Below are 14,150 nucleotides of genomic sequence, written 5' to 3' on the forward strand. Positions count from 1 at the left end.
TGCGGTTCTCTTCCTTCCTACCATTTCTGTAAGGTGTGGTTCAGCCTTGGCTGAAGATGATGCCAAACAGCTAATGTTTCTCCTCCCTCCCAGAGATGGAGGGCAGGAGGAGAAGTCTTCCCTGGGCTCCCCTCTGAAGGTGCCCAAGCCACCTCTCAAACGTGACCTCCCAGCTGGCTTGCCGTACCTCCTGGCAGTTTAGGGGGCACCACAGCCTAGAGTTGGAGGTTTACAGTTTTAATACAGAGCAAGTTAGGGCATAAACCCAGCTCTGGGCTGGACTTAGATGTGATGTGAAAATCGATCATTCGTTCCTGGGTCATTGACTTTCCTCTGGCATGGATTAATCACATGAGGTGGGTTTTTTTTGTTTATCTCTCAGCTTTCTCAAGGGGATGGTGGGTGTTTGTTTGTTGGAAGTCAATAGGCACAGTGCATTTGGCAGAGGTCTTAAGACCACAATGCAAAACCAGCAACAAGACTTTGCACCTATCTGGTTTTTTACTAGTTTTTCCAGAGACAGTTCTTACCCTTAAAAATGACCCAAACAGAACAAGGATTGAGGCTTATTTTTACTGAGGATGGAGAGCCCTGCAGCAATCCTATTTCATGAATAAACTGTATTAACCTGTTTCCCAGCGCGGTGAGTCAGAAACATTTGGTGTCCAGTAAATTCAGATTTCAAGGCTGTGTCAAAATGTGCAAAGGGGAATCCTGGAAAAAAAAGCACTGCTGTGACAAGCTCCTGAATGGGAAAGCACCTATTTAATCACACGCTCTTTCAACATCTCTGAATCAAGCAAGGTAGGACCTGACACAGGCTTCCATAACTATGTCATGAACTTGCCTGTTCATGTCAAACTAAAGTAGACTGTGTTTATTACAAAATAATCTGCGACTGAGTTGACTCTGAAGGTCAGAGCAAAGGCCAGGCAAAGGTGAAATGAGATACAAATGCTGCTGAGGTAAGCCAGATGATGACTCTCAGAATGTGTCTTGTATCACCATGTGGACTGACATCCACTTATCAGTCAACCCAGCATCAATCACAGCAACATCCCCAGAGACACGAGGCATTTGATGTGCCAAATATCTGTAGCACCCAGTTATTTGCACCCAGTGCAGTCAGTAAACTCCCTTTTGAAGACGGCAGCTCTGCCAATAGGAAGGGAATTGCTCGTTCTAGAGTTCTGAATGAAGTCCTAAACATGCTGTAGTGCAAACCATATAGCCTCCTGCTCTAACATTATGGGCACTGACAAACACCATCCAAAGAGCCTAGCTTTCTCCACCATCGTAATCTTCTCTTAGCACGTCCATACCTCTAGGATGCTATCACTTTTCTGCACCATCTTTACAGGAGAACCAGTACAGAATTTGTGTTTTCCCTTTGCTTGTGTCTTTTTGCCAGCCGCTGCAGAATGGTGGGTGCTGTTTTTATTTGTGAGCCATGAGCTGGTGTTTTAGAAATGATGGTACTTTAACTGCTTCCAGTTGTGGAATGACAGTATTGCTCTTACAAAATGCCTGGCCACAAGCCAGCAAACAAGGTGGACTTCTAAAGCCTTTATAGGGGGCAAATTCTTGCCTTTGTTAGAAGCTGCTTCTGAGCCACCACAGGCAGAAGCAGGCAGCGCTTGCTCTTCACAACACAGAAAGAAAAATATTTTAAACAAAATCTTAAATTTTGCCAAAGTTAATTCAGCTGCCAGAAAAGATCTTGTCATACGATATACAAATAACCTTTTCACTTCTCTTTCCATTTTGTAAACCAACTCTGACACCTGCTTTGGGATTTACCTTTTCATTGTAACTTGGTTTTATTTATTTTGGTGGAGGAGCCCAGAAGCATTACTCAATAAGAAGTCAGTTATTACTTACTATTACAACAGAGAAACTAGCTGAAATGCCTGACAATGTATACATCAAATAGTGTGAACTTTAGACAGTTCAGCCAGGCATTTATCTGTCCCGTGAATCGTGTTTTTCAGATTAGCATACTTTGCTACCGTTGCCTTCCACTCCTCCTCCTTCGTGACAGAAGGACAGCCCCTAAGTCATATGATGGGACACAAAAGATTGCACACTGTGAAACTCTCCTATTTCCCACAGACCTGGGACAAACACATCAAGACATAACGCAAAACCAACCAGAGAAGAACCAAAATGAATCTTCTTCCCACCTTCTCTATGGAGACATGGGCGCTTTCACTTATTTTTGTAGCCCTCCTGATAGTGTGAGTAAAATATTCTTTGTTGGTCCTTTGCTCATGCCATTTTCCTGTTCATGCCATTGTTCATTTTCATGCAACTAGTCTGCCGAACAGCAAACAGGTAGGTGTGATTTCCAGATTCCAGCCTCTAACGAAGCTCTGGGAAGTAGCAGAGGAGTCTAAAGACCATACAGACGTGTAATCTTTCTCCAAGGCTTGGAGTGTTCCCGTGCACTGTTACGACCTTGCTGCTAAGCATCAAAGCAATAATCAATCAATAATGGTGCCAGGCATTTGTCACCAGCAGGGTGCTGGCTTCAGTGAGGATCGTGATCCGTTCGGTTATTTTCCACAGAAGTACAGCGTAAGGAAGGCTGTGCCTCCTGACTGAGGTTGCCCTATGGAGGGGAGCAGGCAGTAGATGACCCTACTGCACGACCTGCAAAGATGGAGAGCAGCAGAAAGGCACCAGAAAAAGAGCATTCATAGGATCAGTTCCTGCTCTTTCTGACTCCTTCCGTAGTGCTCAGGTAAGATGCTCCATGCATGGGCACCTGGACCAGGAGGGACACTTTGCAGAAGTTAGATTTGCCACACGCCTGCAGGGACAGCGTCCCATGCCCGTCCCCACAGCCCACCCTTGCTGGGAGAAGAAATGAAGCCCAGAGCAAGGTCAGCTCTCTGCTCTTGGCTTTCTGGATAGACTCCATCAGGCAGAAGTGTACCCCGCTGCTTCAGAGGAGCCGTGCTAATGAGAAAATGCTTTTGTCCGCTTTGCTGATGCTGTTCGGCGCTGCAATGTAGCAGGGCTGGCTGAAACCCCCCTTCTGCTGGGACATACAGTGTCTCCACTGGCAGCCCCTGCCAACAAGGCCGGACTGACAAACTTTGTAGTGTTGACAAGCCCTTAGGCAGAGACAGCGTGTTGCTAGCCATAAACCTTAATGATTAATGTGGTGCACATGAGCACAATCCATTTGCCTGCCCTGGCAATGCTCCAACCATGGCAGTTCAGTAAGCTCTGAAACTTTTAGCCCTGTTTTCCAGACCCTTTCCTGTGATTCGGATCACTCAAAAGCCTGTTTGGGGCAGGCTCTTCAAAAAAAAAAAACAAAAAAACAAACCCCAAACAAAACCCCACCCTCATTATTGACCCAAACCCTTGTATTTCAGTAACTCTGTGGCCATCTAAGATTGCTGGTTATCAGACTCCCACCTTCTGCAGCCACTTGCAATTTTGTTGTGGCAAAAGGGATGAAGCCCAGATCTTTGTGCTCTGATATCTGAGCTAAAATAGAAATTTCACTGCCTGTTAGCACAGGGAGGTTGTTCAGATGCTTCTTGTCCATCTGGGGCAACGCTGTCCCAGTTCACACATGAAGGAATATCAGGCTTTTCTGGTTCACATCCATGGTAAGAAGTAATGATTATTCTCTGGCTTTACACTGAATGGTCCTTCTCAGCCTGCAGAAAACCATGTCACATTTTAGTTGTAAGAACATTAGACTGCGTTTTCCTGGCCATGTTTCAAACAGATTAAGCCTAGCCTATGTTCCTATAGTGTTTCTGGCTTTGTAACCAGCCCAGCCTGGCGTTTCCTGGTCCTCCCACAGCCCCGGCTGCCCAGAAACATTTTGTACCTAGTACTGAATTAACCTTTGACAGAAAAGGTTGACAAACTGAGCTCCGTGAAACCTTTCTGCACCTGGAAAACACCCCGTTCCCTGGTTTTTGCCTGCTCTGTTCAGACCATAAGATAAGGTCCGCTTTTGTGCTCTGGCAAAACCCATGCTGGGGGGACTGATCTCAGTTGGGGTCCCCCAGATTTAGGAAAGTATTACTAATTGCAAGGGAAACCCCCCTAAGTCTCTGCCTAGACTCTGGCTTTTCAGGAAAGCATCCCCAAGATGCTGGCTGAGCGGCTGCTGCCCCGTGGCCCAAAGAGGATCTCTGATAACATCCCTCTGCCAAACCTTTGCAGTTTTACATCCCTTCTGCAATGACCCGCTCACTTGGGAAGCTGCAGCTACTAACTAAAACCAAATATTTTGAGGAGCTCTTTCAACACAGCCAAAGACAAGCTTCAAAGGGCTGCAGCCCAGGCCCTTGTTGAGAAACAGAAGGCCCCGAGGTAGAAGTAATAACTTTACAGCTGCCAAAAAGGGTGCTTCAGAGGAAAGAAATCTGCAAAGCTGTCAATAAAATCTAAAGAGAAAACCATCGCGACAAGACTTCCTGACGCACCACTGAGCTAACGCCGGGCTAAGGGGAGGGAGAACAATAAATGAAATTAAAGTGCAGCTTGACAAAAGCCCTGTTTGGGACATCACTTCTGGCACTGCTTTGATTTCTCTTCAGTAAAAACGTGTAAGCTCGGTGTTTCTTCTTCCAGCTCCCTTTTCTGCCTCTCCTTTGGTTGACTTTTGCTAAAGGCTTTAAGGTCCTGTTTCCACCAGAGCACCTATGCCATTAAGAGACAGCTGCTTTTACATCTAAGTGATCTCTCTGAAGCTCTGTGTGGCAGCAGTGAGCTTTACCATGTTTATTAAGTAGTTTTTACAGGACAATTTTCTTTTGGGCCACTTTTTTCCAGCTCCTGGTTCAACCTCCTCTACTTAGAGCCAAAGGAACGTTGCTGCAGTCTCCAGGTTTAGGAGAGCTCGCAGCTCTGATGCCACGGTGATGTAGCACTCGGTTGTCTTTTCTGTCCTACAGATATGGGACCTGGCCATTTGGTTTGTTCAAGAAGTTGGGTATTCCCGGGCCAAGGCCTCTGCCTTTCCTTGGGACGTGCCTGGAATATCGCAAAGTAAGTGACTGACGCCTTCCTTGCTCCAGAAATATCCGCCTTTGCTCATACAGCTGTAGCTCAACAGATACAGGGCGATGATAAGTTATCTCCAAATGCCAAGCTCCGCTCTAACGCACAGGTTGTGCAAAGGCCAGCGCGGGATAAGGGCTCAGTAACGCAGACCACGGGGCCTTGCCTTTACAACATCTCCAAACAAGCACTCGTGGGTGGCTGATTTACAGCTGCCCTTTGCCGGCATCCTGGCAAACAGCTCATTCACAAGCATGATGTACATTTATGCTGTCCTTCATGATGTTTTTGGAGAGGAGGAGAACTCAGAAGGCAGCTCTGAGCATCAGTTTACAGATATTCCTCCCAATCTGTCATCTCCAACATCATCCCCGCCGCTGCATCCTCTCTTAGATCATTTTTAAATTGCTTTCCACAGGGTTTCTTGAAGTTTGACAATGAATGTTTCCAGAAGTATGGGAAAGTCTGGGGGTGAGTATGAAGCACTGATCTCTTCTTAAGGTAAAACTAGAATCCATACAAAGGGGAGAATTCAGTAGGAAAGCTCCCTTTTCTCTACCTGCAGCCCTGACGGTCCCAGCACGATAAGTACAGCAACGATAGGGTTGGTTTGGTGGTGGCTTACATTAAAGCCTGACGACTGCAGGGCTGTGCCACTCTCATGCTATATGGAAATTGCTTTGACCTATACTATGAAAGCTGTTTTAAAGCTGATAACAAAGGGCCCTCACCTGCTCCTAAGAAAATCAGCAGCAAAACTACTATTTACTTCAGGGACAATCTGGAACTGGGAGATCGGGTTCCTCTGGTTTACCAACAGCAGAGGATTGTGAGTGACTCCCAATACTGAGTGAAGATCCAAAGTCTGCCAACTGCCTCGTGCTGCTGATCCTCACCTGCTGCGGTGGGAGCTAGTGCAGCTATCGCTGCCCTGCTCTGGACACCTCCTATGGCTTTTATCGCTGCTGTTATAACTTGGGCTACAAACTTGCATATCCTCTATAATGCATCCATTGGTCCCCATAGCAACTTTAAAAAATAGAGTCTGGAAAAGATATCGTTACAGAAATGGGGAAAATGCATAAATCTGCTTAATCTGCATCTGTTCAAGGAAAGCATTCAGAACTGGCAGCTTAAAAAGACAAAAACAAGGATTGAGTTTGATCTCCAAGGATATTTCAGTGCTGTCAGCCCAAGTCTCCAGACACCCAATTCGAGAGCCTGAAAGGGGTCGAACAAGTTTCCTTCTAATACTGTAATGTGTTTAAGTGCCTGGAAAAACACAGAGAGTCAGGGGAGAAAGTGAAGATGCTTCATTTCCTATCTGGTCCTTTGAGGGACTGAGCCCTGCTCATTTCCCAGTGAATTTGGAAGGTGTTTAGCCCCCTTTATCATTTACAAAACCAGATGGGAAAAGGCCTGGGAGTTCTTTTCCATCTCTACTTTCTACGTTTCTGTACTTAGGCATCTACAGAACAGCAAGGCTGGTGATGGAGGAGCATTTGTTTAACATGTTTTGTTTCACAGGCATCAGTCAAGCCTTGCACTTCAACTACCTGGGGTTGTTAATTTGTCTCCTCTTCTCCTCCCACCAGGATTTACGATGGCAGGCAGCCTGTGGTGGCTGTCATGGACCCCCAGATCATTAAATGTGTGCTGGTTAAAGAGTGTTTCTCCACCTTTACCAACCGGAGGGTAAAAGCAGAAGCATTGTGATGTACCACAGAGTCCAAAAAACGAAGTACAGGAGGAGACAAGCACGTAGCAGGGTTCCCATAGGGGATGAGCGACTGCACTATAGGGATTACTGTAAATGGCCACTGTATGTCACTGTTCCCCTGCCTTATAGTCTGGGGACTGTGCACCCAGGCTGGCAGAGGAAGCCGTTTGCCTGCGTATCCGACAAATTCTGCTCTCACACTTATATATACATATGGATGAATTTGAGTCTGCGAGAGCATGCAGCAACCTGTAAGGGTCCAGCTAGCACGTGTGCCACAGCTGGGATGCAGGCTCTGGGTGGCATGGCTAGGCATGGGTACACACATACGAGTGTTGGGCTTGTTGGGTTACTTGTTCTGGGTATGGAAATGGCATCTCACAGCTGGTTTACTGCAGGAAAGGGGATATTTATGTATGCGTGTCTTGAGAGAGGCTGTTTGTAAGGCCTTCGCCTGCTGCCAGCAGTAATGCCCCTGAATAACCTGGGCAGGGACTTGCATGCTACATTCCCATCCTTGCAAGGAAGCCACTATCTTTTCTGGGGTTAACGCCTTGCCTTTTCCTCTCTAGCGTTTAGATATAGCAGGGGAGATGAAAAACGCTGTCTCACTAGCCGAAGACGAACAGTGGAAAAGGATTCGTACTGTGCTCTCTCCAGTCTTCACCAGTGGGAAACTAAAGGAGGTAAAACACAGAGGACCAGGTACAAACTACATCAGAAAGCCAGTAGACAGTGTTTTCAGGCTGAGATTGTCACAGGGGTCCGATTTCTTTAGTCAGAGCCTGGCAACTAAGCTGGCCTGTTTAATTTATGCCTAATTTAAAACGAAAAAGGCTTAAAATAAAACCTTAGCAGAAAGATCTTATTTGTAAATGTTCATGATACTCCCTGTAGTCTTCATAAGCCTGTCTTAAAGGAGTAAAATGTACTATACTTAAGTGATCATCTCTGGTTTGTGTTAAAGATGTTCCCTATAATGAAGCACTATGGGGAAGTTTTGGTGAAAAATGTTCAAAAGCGAGTGGAAAAGGACAACGCTCTATCTCTAAAGGAGTAAGTAGCTGCTAGGAGCAGCAGGCTAAGCAGTAAACCTTGTTGGCAAGTGCTGCGGTTCATTCGTTACTGGCAACACAGATCACTTGCTGGGTAAACCAGACCTCCAAAAGGAGGGATAGGGCTAGCTGAAAGCCTGGCTGGAAATTTGAAAGGGAAAATTTAAGCTGGGATGTTAGTGAAACTTCCTAGAGGCAGAGACCCAGAGAGAAGTCTTCTAAAGGGAATTAAATAGAGAGGAAAATGCTCCAGCACAGCTTTGTGAATCCACAGATACAAAATAACCCCAAATCCACCAGGAAACCCCATTTTTCCCTGCATATACTCAGGATCTCTGTGCACCATCTTCTTATACCGCAGGACACTGGAGTTGCTGGCCTCTCTGCCCCACACACAGCACTGTGGGATGCTCGTCCATCACTTGCCCCATTGCTGAGGGGAGTGGGAAGGGAGGCTGTAGTGTGGCCCTGGGTGTGTCTCCTCATCTGTGCCCTCCATATGGGCTCTGGAACAAAACCTCTGTATTTCACTTCACCCCCGATTTCAAAGCACAGATGCAGAAGGGGCAGCTGCACACCAGTAGTCACACACCAGCAAAGCTCTCCCCCCTACCAAAAACCCCATAAGGAGAGGGCTTGGACAGTTTGTAATATTATAGGGCTGTGCTGGGTTGAACAAGACCATTTTCCTGGCATGTTCGAAGCAAGGTCTGTTACCACCCCTCCCCAAGAAGCTAACAAGCTCGAGAGCCACATGCTGTCCTTGCACTAACCCCTTCAGGTAGCTACATGCTGTTTTAAAATCCTCAGAAAAGCTGTCCGATTTCAAAACCCATGCAGGCTTGAAACCAAAGCTCTCTAAAAATCTATCCCTTTCACTACAAGTGCTTTTCAGTTACCATCTATCGAATTTCCTTTTCAAAAGCAGGGCAGGAGGTCTTATAATAATTTATATTTGAATATCACATAGGCATTAGGAAAAAACATATCCACTCGGTCCAAATATTTAACCACAGTCTATCTTTTCCATCTTTCCTCAGCATCTTTGGAAGCTACAGTATGGATGTCGTCACCAGCACTTTGTTTGGCGTGAACATCGACTCCATGAACAACCCCAAAGACCCCTTTGTCAAAGAGATAGAGAAGATGGCCAAGTATGACTTGTTTCACCCGATCTTCCTCTTGACATGTAAATGACTTTTTTGCCGAAAACTTCATTCTGGTGTCAGAATACTACTGAAGCGGGATTTTAGCAAGTGTATCAGAGACTCGTGCATCCTATACATTAGCCAATCAACTATTGCTTAGATAACTTCACTAGCTAGGATGGAAGTCCTAATGGCTCTTGTCTCATCGTTTCCTCATTGTTGGCTTCATGTTAAAACTCTGGGAAGGAGATGGGTAAAAACTTCCTCTACCTTTTGCATCCACAATGCAAGAAACATATGAGGATCCCAGCCAATATCCAAGTGCTGGAAAATGGCTCGAGGGTTGAAAACCAAGTTCAGCTGTGAGGCTTGAGGAGCATAGTGCTATCTGAAATGCATTTTCTGGAAGAGAGTGCTGAGTGGGGACTGTAATTAGATGCAATTTCCTAGCAGTGCAATAGCTTACAGTGGTGGTGATGGAGATGGACCTTAAATCACTTGCAACCTTAAAATCCAGATTAGATACCTTGCTAAAACACAGGGAAAGTTGTGATCTGTGCATAGAGGAGGTTCTGGTGCTGTATATTTTAGGAATCTATACACAAGCTCAAGATCCAGTTTCTATAATGAAGGAAAAGCTCTGAAGGGGACTTGAAAATATTTGCATGAGCATAGCATGGCAGTGAATAGCTCAGCCTGAAAAAAGAATTTGCAGTATTTCTCTTCTGAGCCACATTCCTGTCATAGTGCTGTACAATGCACAGAAGTAACCTGTCCCTAGAAAAAGAAGGTGGCATATGCTTTGGTCATCTCTTAAAGCAAAGATTATACCCAGCTCAGGTGTGCCCAGTTGACAGGAACTTGGGAGAGGGTTACATCAAGACAAACTATCCCAAGAAAGAAAGAGGGGAAAAAGGCAAAGCCCAGGCTTTGCCCAGGTAAAGAAATCAAGAGAGGAAATAATTTCTCAGTGACATCATTACTTCCTCAGTAGCACCCATAGCTATCTTATATGAGGTGGAGTTTGTTTACAGTGTGCGATTTTATTCTCAATTTGTTTTTCAGATGTATGTCCATTCATTGTTCCTCTGTTTGTCAAGATGAATGAAAGCTTCGGCCACAATGAGACTCTGGAGTTCTTCAAGAAATCCATCTCCAAAATTAAGCAGGATCGTGAAAAGGAGACTCACAAGGTAAGCAAGCATGAATTTGCTAGCAATTGTGGCAGAAAATACACTTAAGTGAAATATAATTAGGGTGATGATATCAAAGCTGAAGCCAAAGTACAATGACTCAACAAACCCCTGAATCTACTTAAGTGTAAACACTTGATTTTAACACTGCCAGAAAAGCCTTACCTCACCAGCCCTGGCAGAGAAGCAAGTGGACTTTGTACATCCATGATCTGAAGCTAAATCCAGATAAAGGCTCAGCAGAATTACGTTAAGCTTGGGTTTGCAAAACTTGTAATAAGTCAACAAAGTAAGAGACTCCTTGAAGAAGATTAGGCTGAGGATAAGAGAGAGCAGAGTAAGCAGCACAAGAGCAGCAGTATCACCTTTCAGGGTTGCACCTTCCCCTCTCACTTTTCAAAAATTGAAGCTGCTTCCTGGCAAAATTCTTCCTTTTAGAGTTTGGATGCCTTTCCTGAAATTCACTCGAGACACTGCTCTCCCACCAATGGCTTCATGAAAAGGACAGATAGGTTTCCAAAATAAAATGCAAGTGGTGCGTTTCACAACAAGTCATGTGCATTTTGGGGACACTTTCAGTTTATGAATTGTGCTTAGGCTATGAAATCTGCTTATCTGAGCCCCCCGAAGGGCCTGTCACCAAAGAAATTCTCCTGCTTTTCTTCTCAGGGCAGAGTAGATTTTCTGCAGCTGATGATTGAATCCCAGAACTCAACCAATCACAGGAGCAACGAAGGAAATCACTCAAATAAAGGTAACAACATCCTAATATTCAATATTCATCACGGGAACAGGGGCTGTGGGAGCGAGGAGAATATGGGGAGCTGTTTCCCAGACAAAGGCTCAAAGGGTCACCACCATCTCCATTGACCAGCTCCAGGCAGAAGTCTCTGTCCCTCGTTGCCAGCACTGGGGCTAAGGGGAATCCCTCAGGTCCTTTGCCAGGGATTAGGACTGCTGTGTCAATCATTTATACCCGGGAAATCATCTGGCTCCTCTATCAAATGACTTTTTCCAGACAGATGGCAGAGTAGCTGTAAATGTGTTATCAGAAAACAACCACAACAAACCTGCCTCAACCCCACCCATTGCTACCTGTTCCTTGCTGAGACCATCAGCCAACACCAGTTTTGCTCATCTCTCCATGTCCTCTCTTCTCACAGCCCTGACCGACTCAGAGATCCTGTTGCAAGCATTCATATTTATTTTTGCTGGCTATGAGACCACCAGAAACACGCTTTGTTTCCTGGCGTATGAACTGGCCACGCATCCCGACGTGCAGCAAAAACTGCTGGAGGAAATCAACACCGTTTTACCCAACAAGGTAAGGGGACCTTGAGTGATGGTGAAATCCCTCTGACCCTGCTGTCCTCCTTGTTCAGTCAAGACAATGAGAAATCTTTAGCTCCTAAACACCCTCCTCCTGGGATCTTCCAACAGGTCTAAAGAGACACTGAGACAACTCAGCCCTGTAGCAATTTTATTTTGGCAGCTGAAACCTTACAGGCCACCCCATTGCACCAACTTATTTGCCATATTCCGCACCCATACACAAGTGGATGTGGATTTCCAGGCATTTCCATCACTCAGGGGTGGAAAATGAAACCAATTATGCAATTTCTACCTTGCATTTTGTCCTTCAGAGAGTCTGAGTCGTAAGTTGGGGCAGCAGGGGTTGGGGACGCTCTGGTCTCAGCAGTCGTTTTGGGACAATCCTGTCCTCATGCCAACATACCTGGTCACCTTTCTCCTGTCGTCCTACAGGCTCCTCTCACATATGAAGCAATGATGCAATTGGAGTATCTTGACATGGTAGTGAATGAAACCCTTCGGCTCTTCCCCCTTGGAGGACGGCTTGAGAGAGCCTGCAAGAAAGACGTAGAAATAAATGGAGTGACCATTCCCAAAGGAAGCATTGTTATGATCCCATCCTATATCCTGCACCACAACCCCGAGTACTGGCCAAACCCAGAAGAGTTCAGACCAGAAAGGTACAAAAAACACAATGAAAGGGAAGAAATATCATGCTGCTTTTTCCTCACATAGTAATTAAGTAATTAATCTCTGATTAGCTTCCTAATGGTGTTCTTCCTATCTTGTTACAAACAATACCGATGAGAAATTGCAGGCTCATGGGAATGTCATTTTAAGAAGAAAATGAGCTTTGCGCTTAAAGCAGGGTTTCAAATAACGTAATCTCGTTGGGAGAATAACACTGATATCTTCAACATCTTGTACGCAGTTTTTAGGCTTGCTGACAGAGTGGGTAGATGGCGAGTTTTTTGTAATTGCTAGCCATCTTTCTGTATATCTTCATTGCTGAACCTCTTGCCATCACACAGCCTTTGCTACACAATATACCAGAGTTGATCCTTCCGGAGTTGCCTTTCCTCTTTGTTTTCAAGGAATTGATAACTTTTCTCTAGTTGGTTATTTTTATAATTGGTATCAACTTCTCATTCCCAGCAAGACTGAAGCCATAGGCTGCTCCTAACAGACAACCCCTGGTTTCTCTCTCGCTAAATACAACAGATAGAAAATATCAGTCATTTTGGGAGCGTGTGTAGATTTTCACATTGCTCCTATCTTCTTCTACTCTGGATGGACAGAATTAAACTAAATGCTGAAGTGGGATCCCACCCCATCCTGGGTGAGGGCTCCGACGCAGCACTCGATTGCTGGGGTATGCTGAGATACCTTAGCAAAAAGCCGAACAAGTCTCTGTAGGGCACCAGCAAGAGATCTCTGGATAAGTAATACAGATACGTAGCTTTTTGGGTTTTTGCTGCCTTCATTTTTTTCCCCAACCATGTCATTTTCCAGGTTCAGTAAGGAAAACAAAGAGGCTATAGACCCGTATACGTACCTGCCCTTTGGAGCTGGTCCCAGGAACTGCATCGCGATGCGGTTTGCTCTCCTGATTCTGAAAGTTGCCATCACCATCCTATTACAACATTTCACCTTCCAGACCTGCAAAGAAACTCAGGTGAGGAGCACATTACTTTTTGAAACTCGCACGCGAAGAGCCGGGTGCCTGGTTTCTGACCGTGGGTGCTAACACCAGATGCTTTGCACTTTCAGGGGAGGTGCACTTCGGGCACTACGGCTCAAGTTATGTCCAAACCGTGGCCAAGTTTCTTTCCTTTAATCTCTACTTATTTAATTCGTCTATCTCCAGGTGTGTTTTTCCTCTTATTGTTGCAGATCCCTCTCAAGCTGAGTCCACGGGCTATCTTAAGACCAGAGAAACAGATTATTCTGAAGTTAGTCCCCCGGACCAACACCGCACCTGCAGAGGCGTAAAACCCAGCCGTGTCTGCAACAGTTCTCCAGCGCCTAATGAGTGCTGTGCTAACAAAGGCATCACACGTCGCAGGAAATCTCTCCTACACGTACAGACACAGAAGAGCAGCTCCAGTTAATTCTGGAAGCAATTACTACATATTTACTAATAAACATAGCTGTCAGAAATGTAATGTGGATCACTGGGCAGTGACAATACACAGTCCCCTTAATTTTGATTGCAGAAAACAAGAAATAAATCCAAATGAGAAGCTGATCATCCACTTACTTCTAAGGGGACTTCTCCATCTGGAGAGAAGGAATTACTGTCGCATCCAAGAGAAACAAGGTGTGATGGAAATTCAAATCGCCAGACCTTGCTGGGCAGGGACGGGTGACGTTGTTCTTGGTGTACTGATGCTTGAAATTTCATGTGTTATAATTGAGACGACTGGTGTGAGACTACATCCTAGTTACCAAACCTCTCTTGTGCCATGTGTTAATTAAACTAAAGTGTGTACAAATACTGTCATTAAAAATGTTTGAGAGCTGCTCTGTGTTGTGTATAGCAGCTGATCACTTCCTATTTAAAAACCGTATTCAGCCTCAACCCTTGAAATTATCCATGTACATTGCTTTCCACTTAATTTAATGAATCTGATCCTTCATTTAATGCGATCAAACCCTCCCATTTGTACAGTATTTTACAAACACTCCA

General features: G+C 45.2%; 1 protein-coding gene across 1 annotated transcript; it reads left to right on the plus strand.

The window, feature by feature from the left end:
* Positions 1-2,166: 2,166 nt before the first annotated feature.
* LOC104079087 (cytochrome P450 3A21-like) lies at positions 2,167-13,453 on the plus strand. The gene is made up of 13 exons (XM_009580983.1): positions 2,167-2,237; positions 4,929-5,022; positions 5,453-5,505; positions 6,630-6,729; positions 7,327-7,440; positions 7,722-7,810; positions 8,850-8,998; positions 10,023-10,150; positions 10,820-10,904; positions 11,314-11,474; positions 11,915-12,141; positions 12,974-13,136; positions 13,355-13,453. The coding sequence occupies exons 1-13, from the start codon at positions 2,167-2,169 to the stop codon at positions 13,451-13,453; spliced, it is 1,533 nt and encodes a 510-aa protein (XP_009579278.1).
* Positions 13,454-14,150: the final 697 nt, after the last annotated feature.

The sequence above is a fragment of the Fulmarus glacialis genome, unplaced genomic scaffold (genome assembly GCF_000690835.1).
Source record: "Fulmarus glacialis isolate BGI_N327 unplaced genomic scaffold, ASM69083v1 scaffold2547, whole genome shotgun sequence".
Lineage (NCBI taxonomy): Eukaryota > Metazoa > Chordata > Aves > Procellariiformes > Procellariidae > Fulmarus > Fulmarus glacialis.

Coding starts and splice junctions, on each gene's coding strand:
- LOC104079087 (XM_009580983.1), top strand. CDS start 2,167: ATGAATCTTCTTCCCACCTTCTCTATGGAGACATGGGCGCTTTCACTT. Junction 6,730..7,326: donor CCACCTTTACCAACCGGAGG/GTAAAAGCAGAA, acceptor TTTCCTCTCTAG/CGTTTAGATATAGCAGGGGA. Junction 10,151..10,819: donor GTGAAAAGGAGACTCACAAG/GTAAGCAAGCAT, acceptor TTTTCTTCTCAG/GGCAGAGTAGATTTTCTGCA.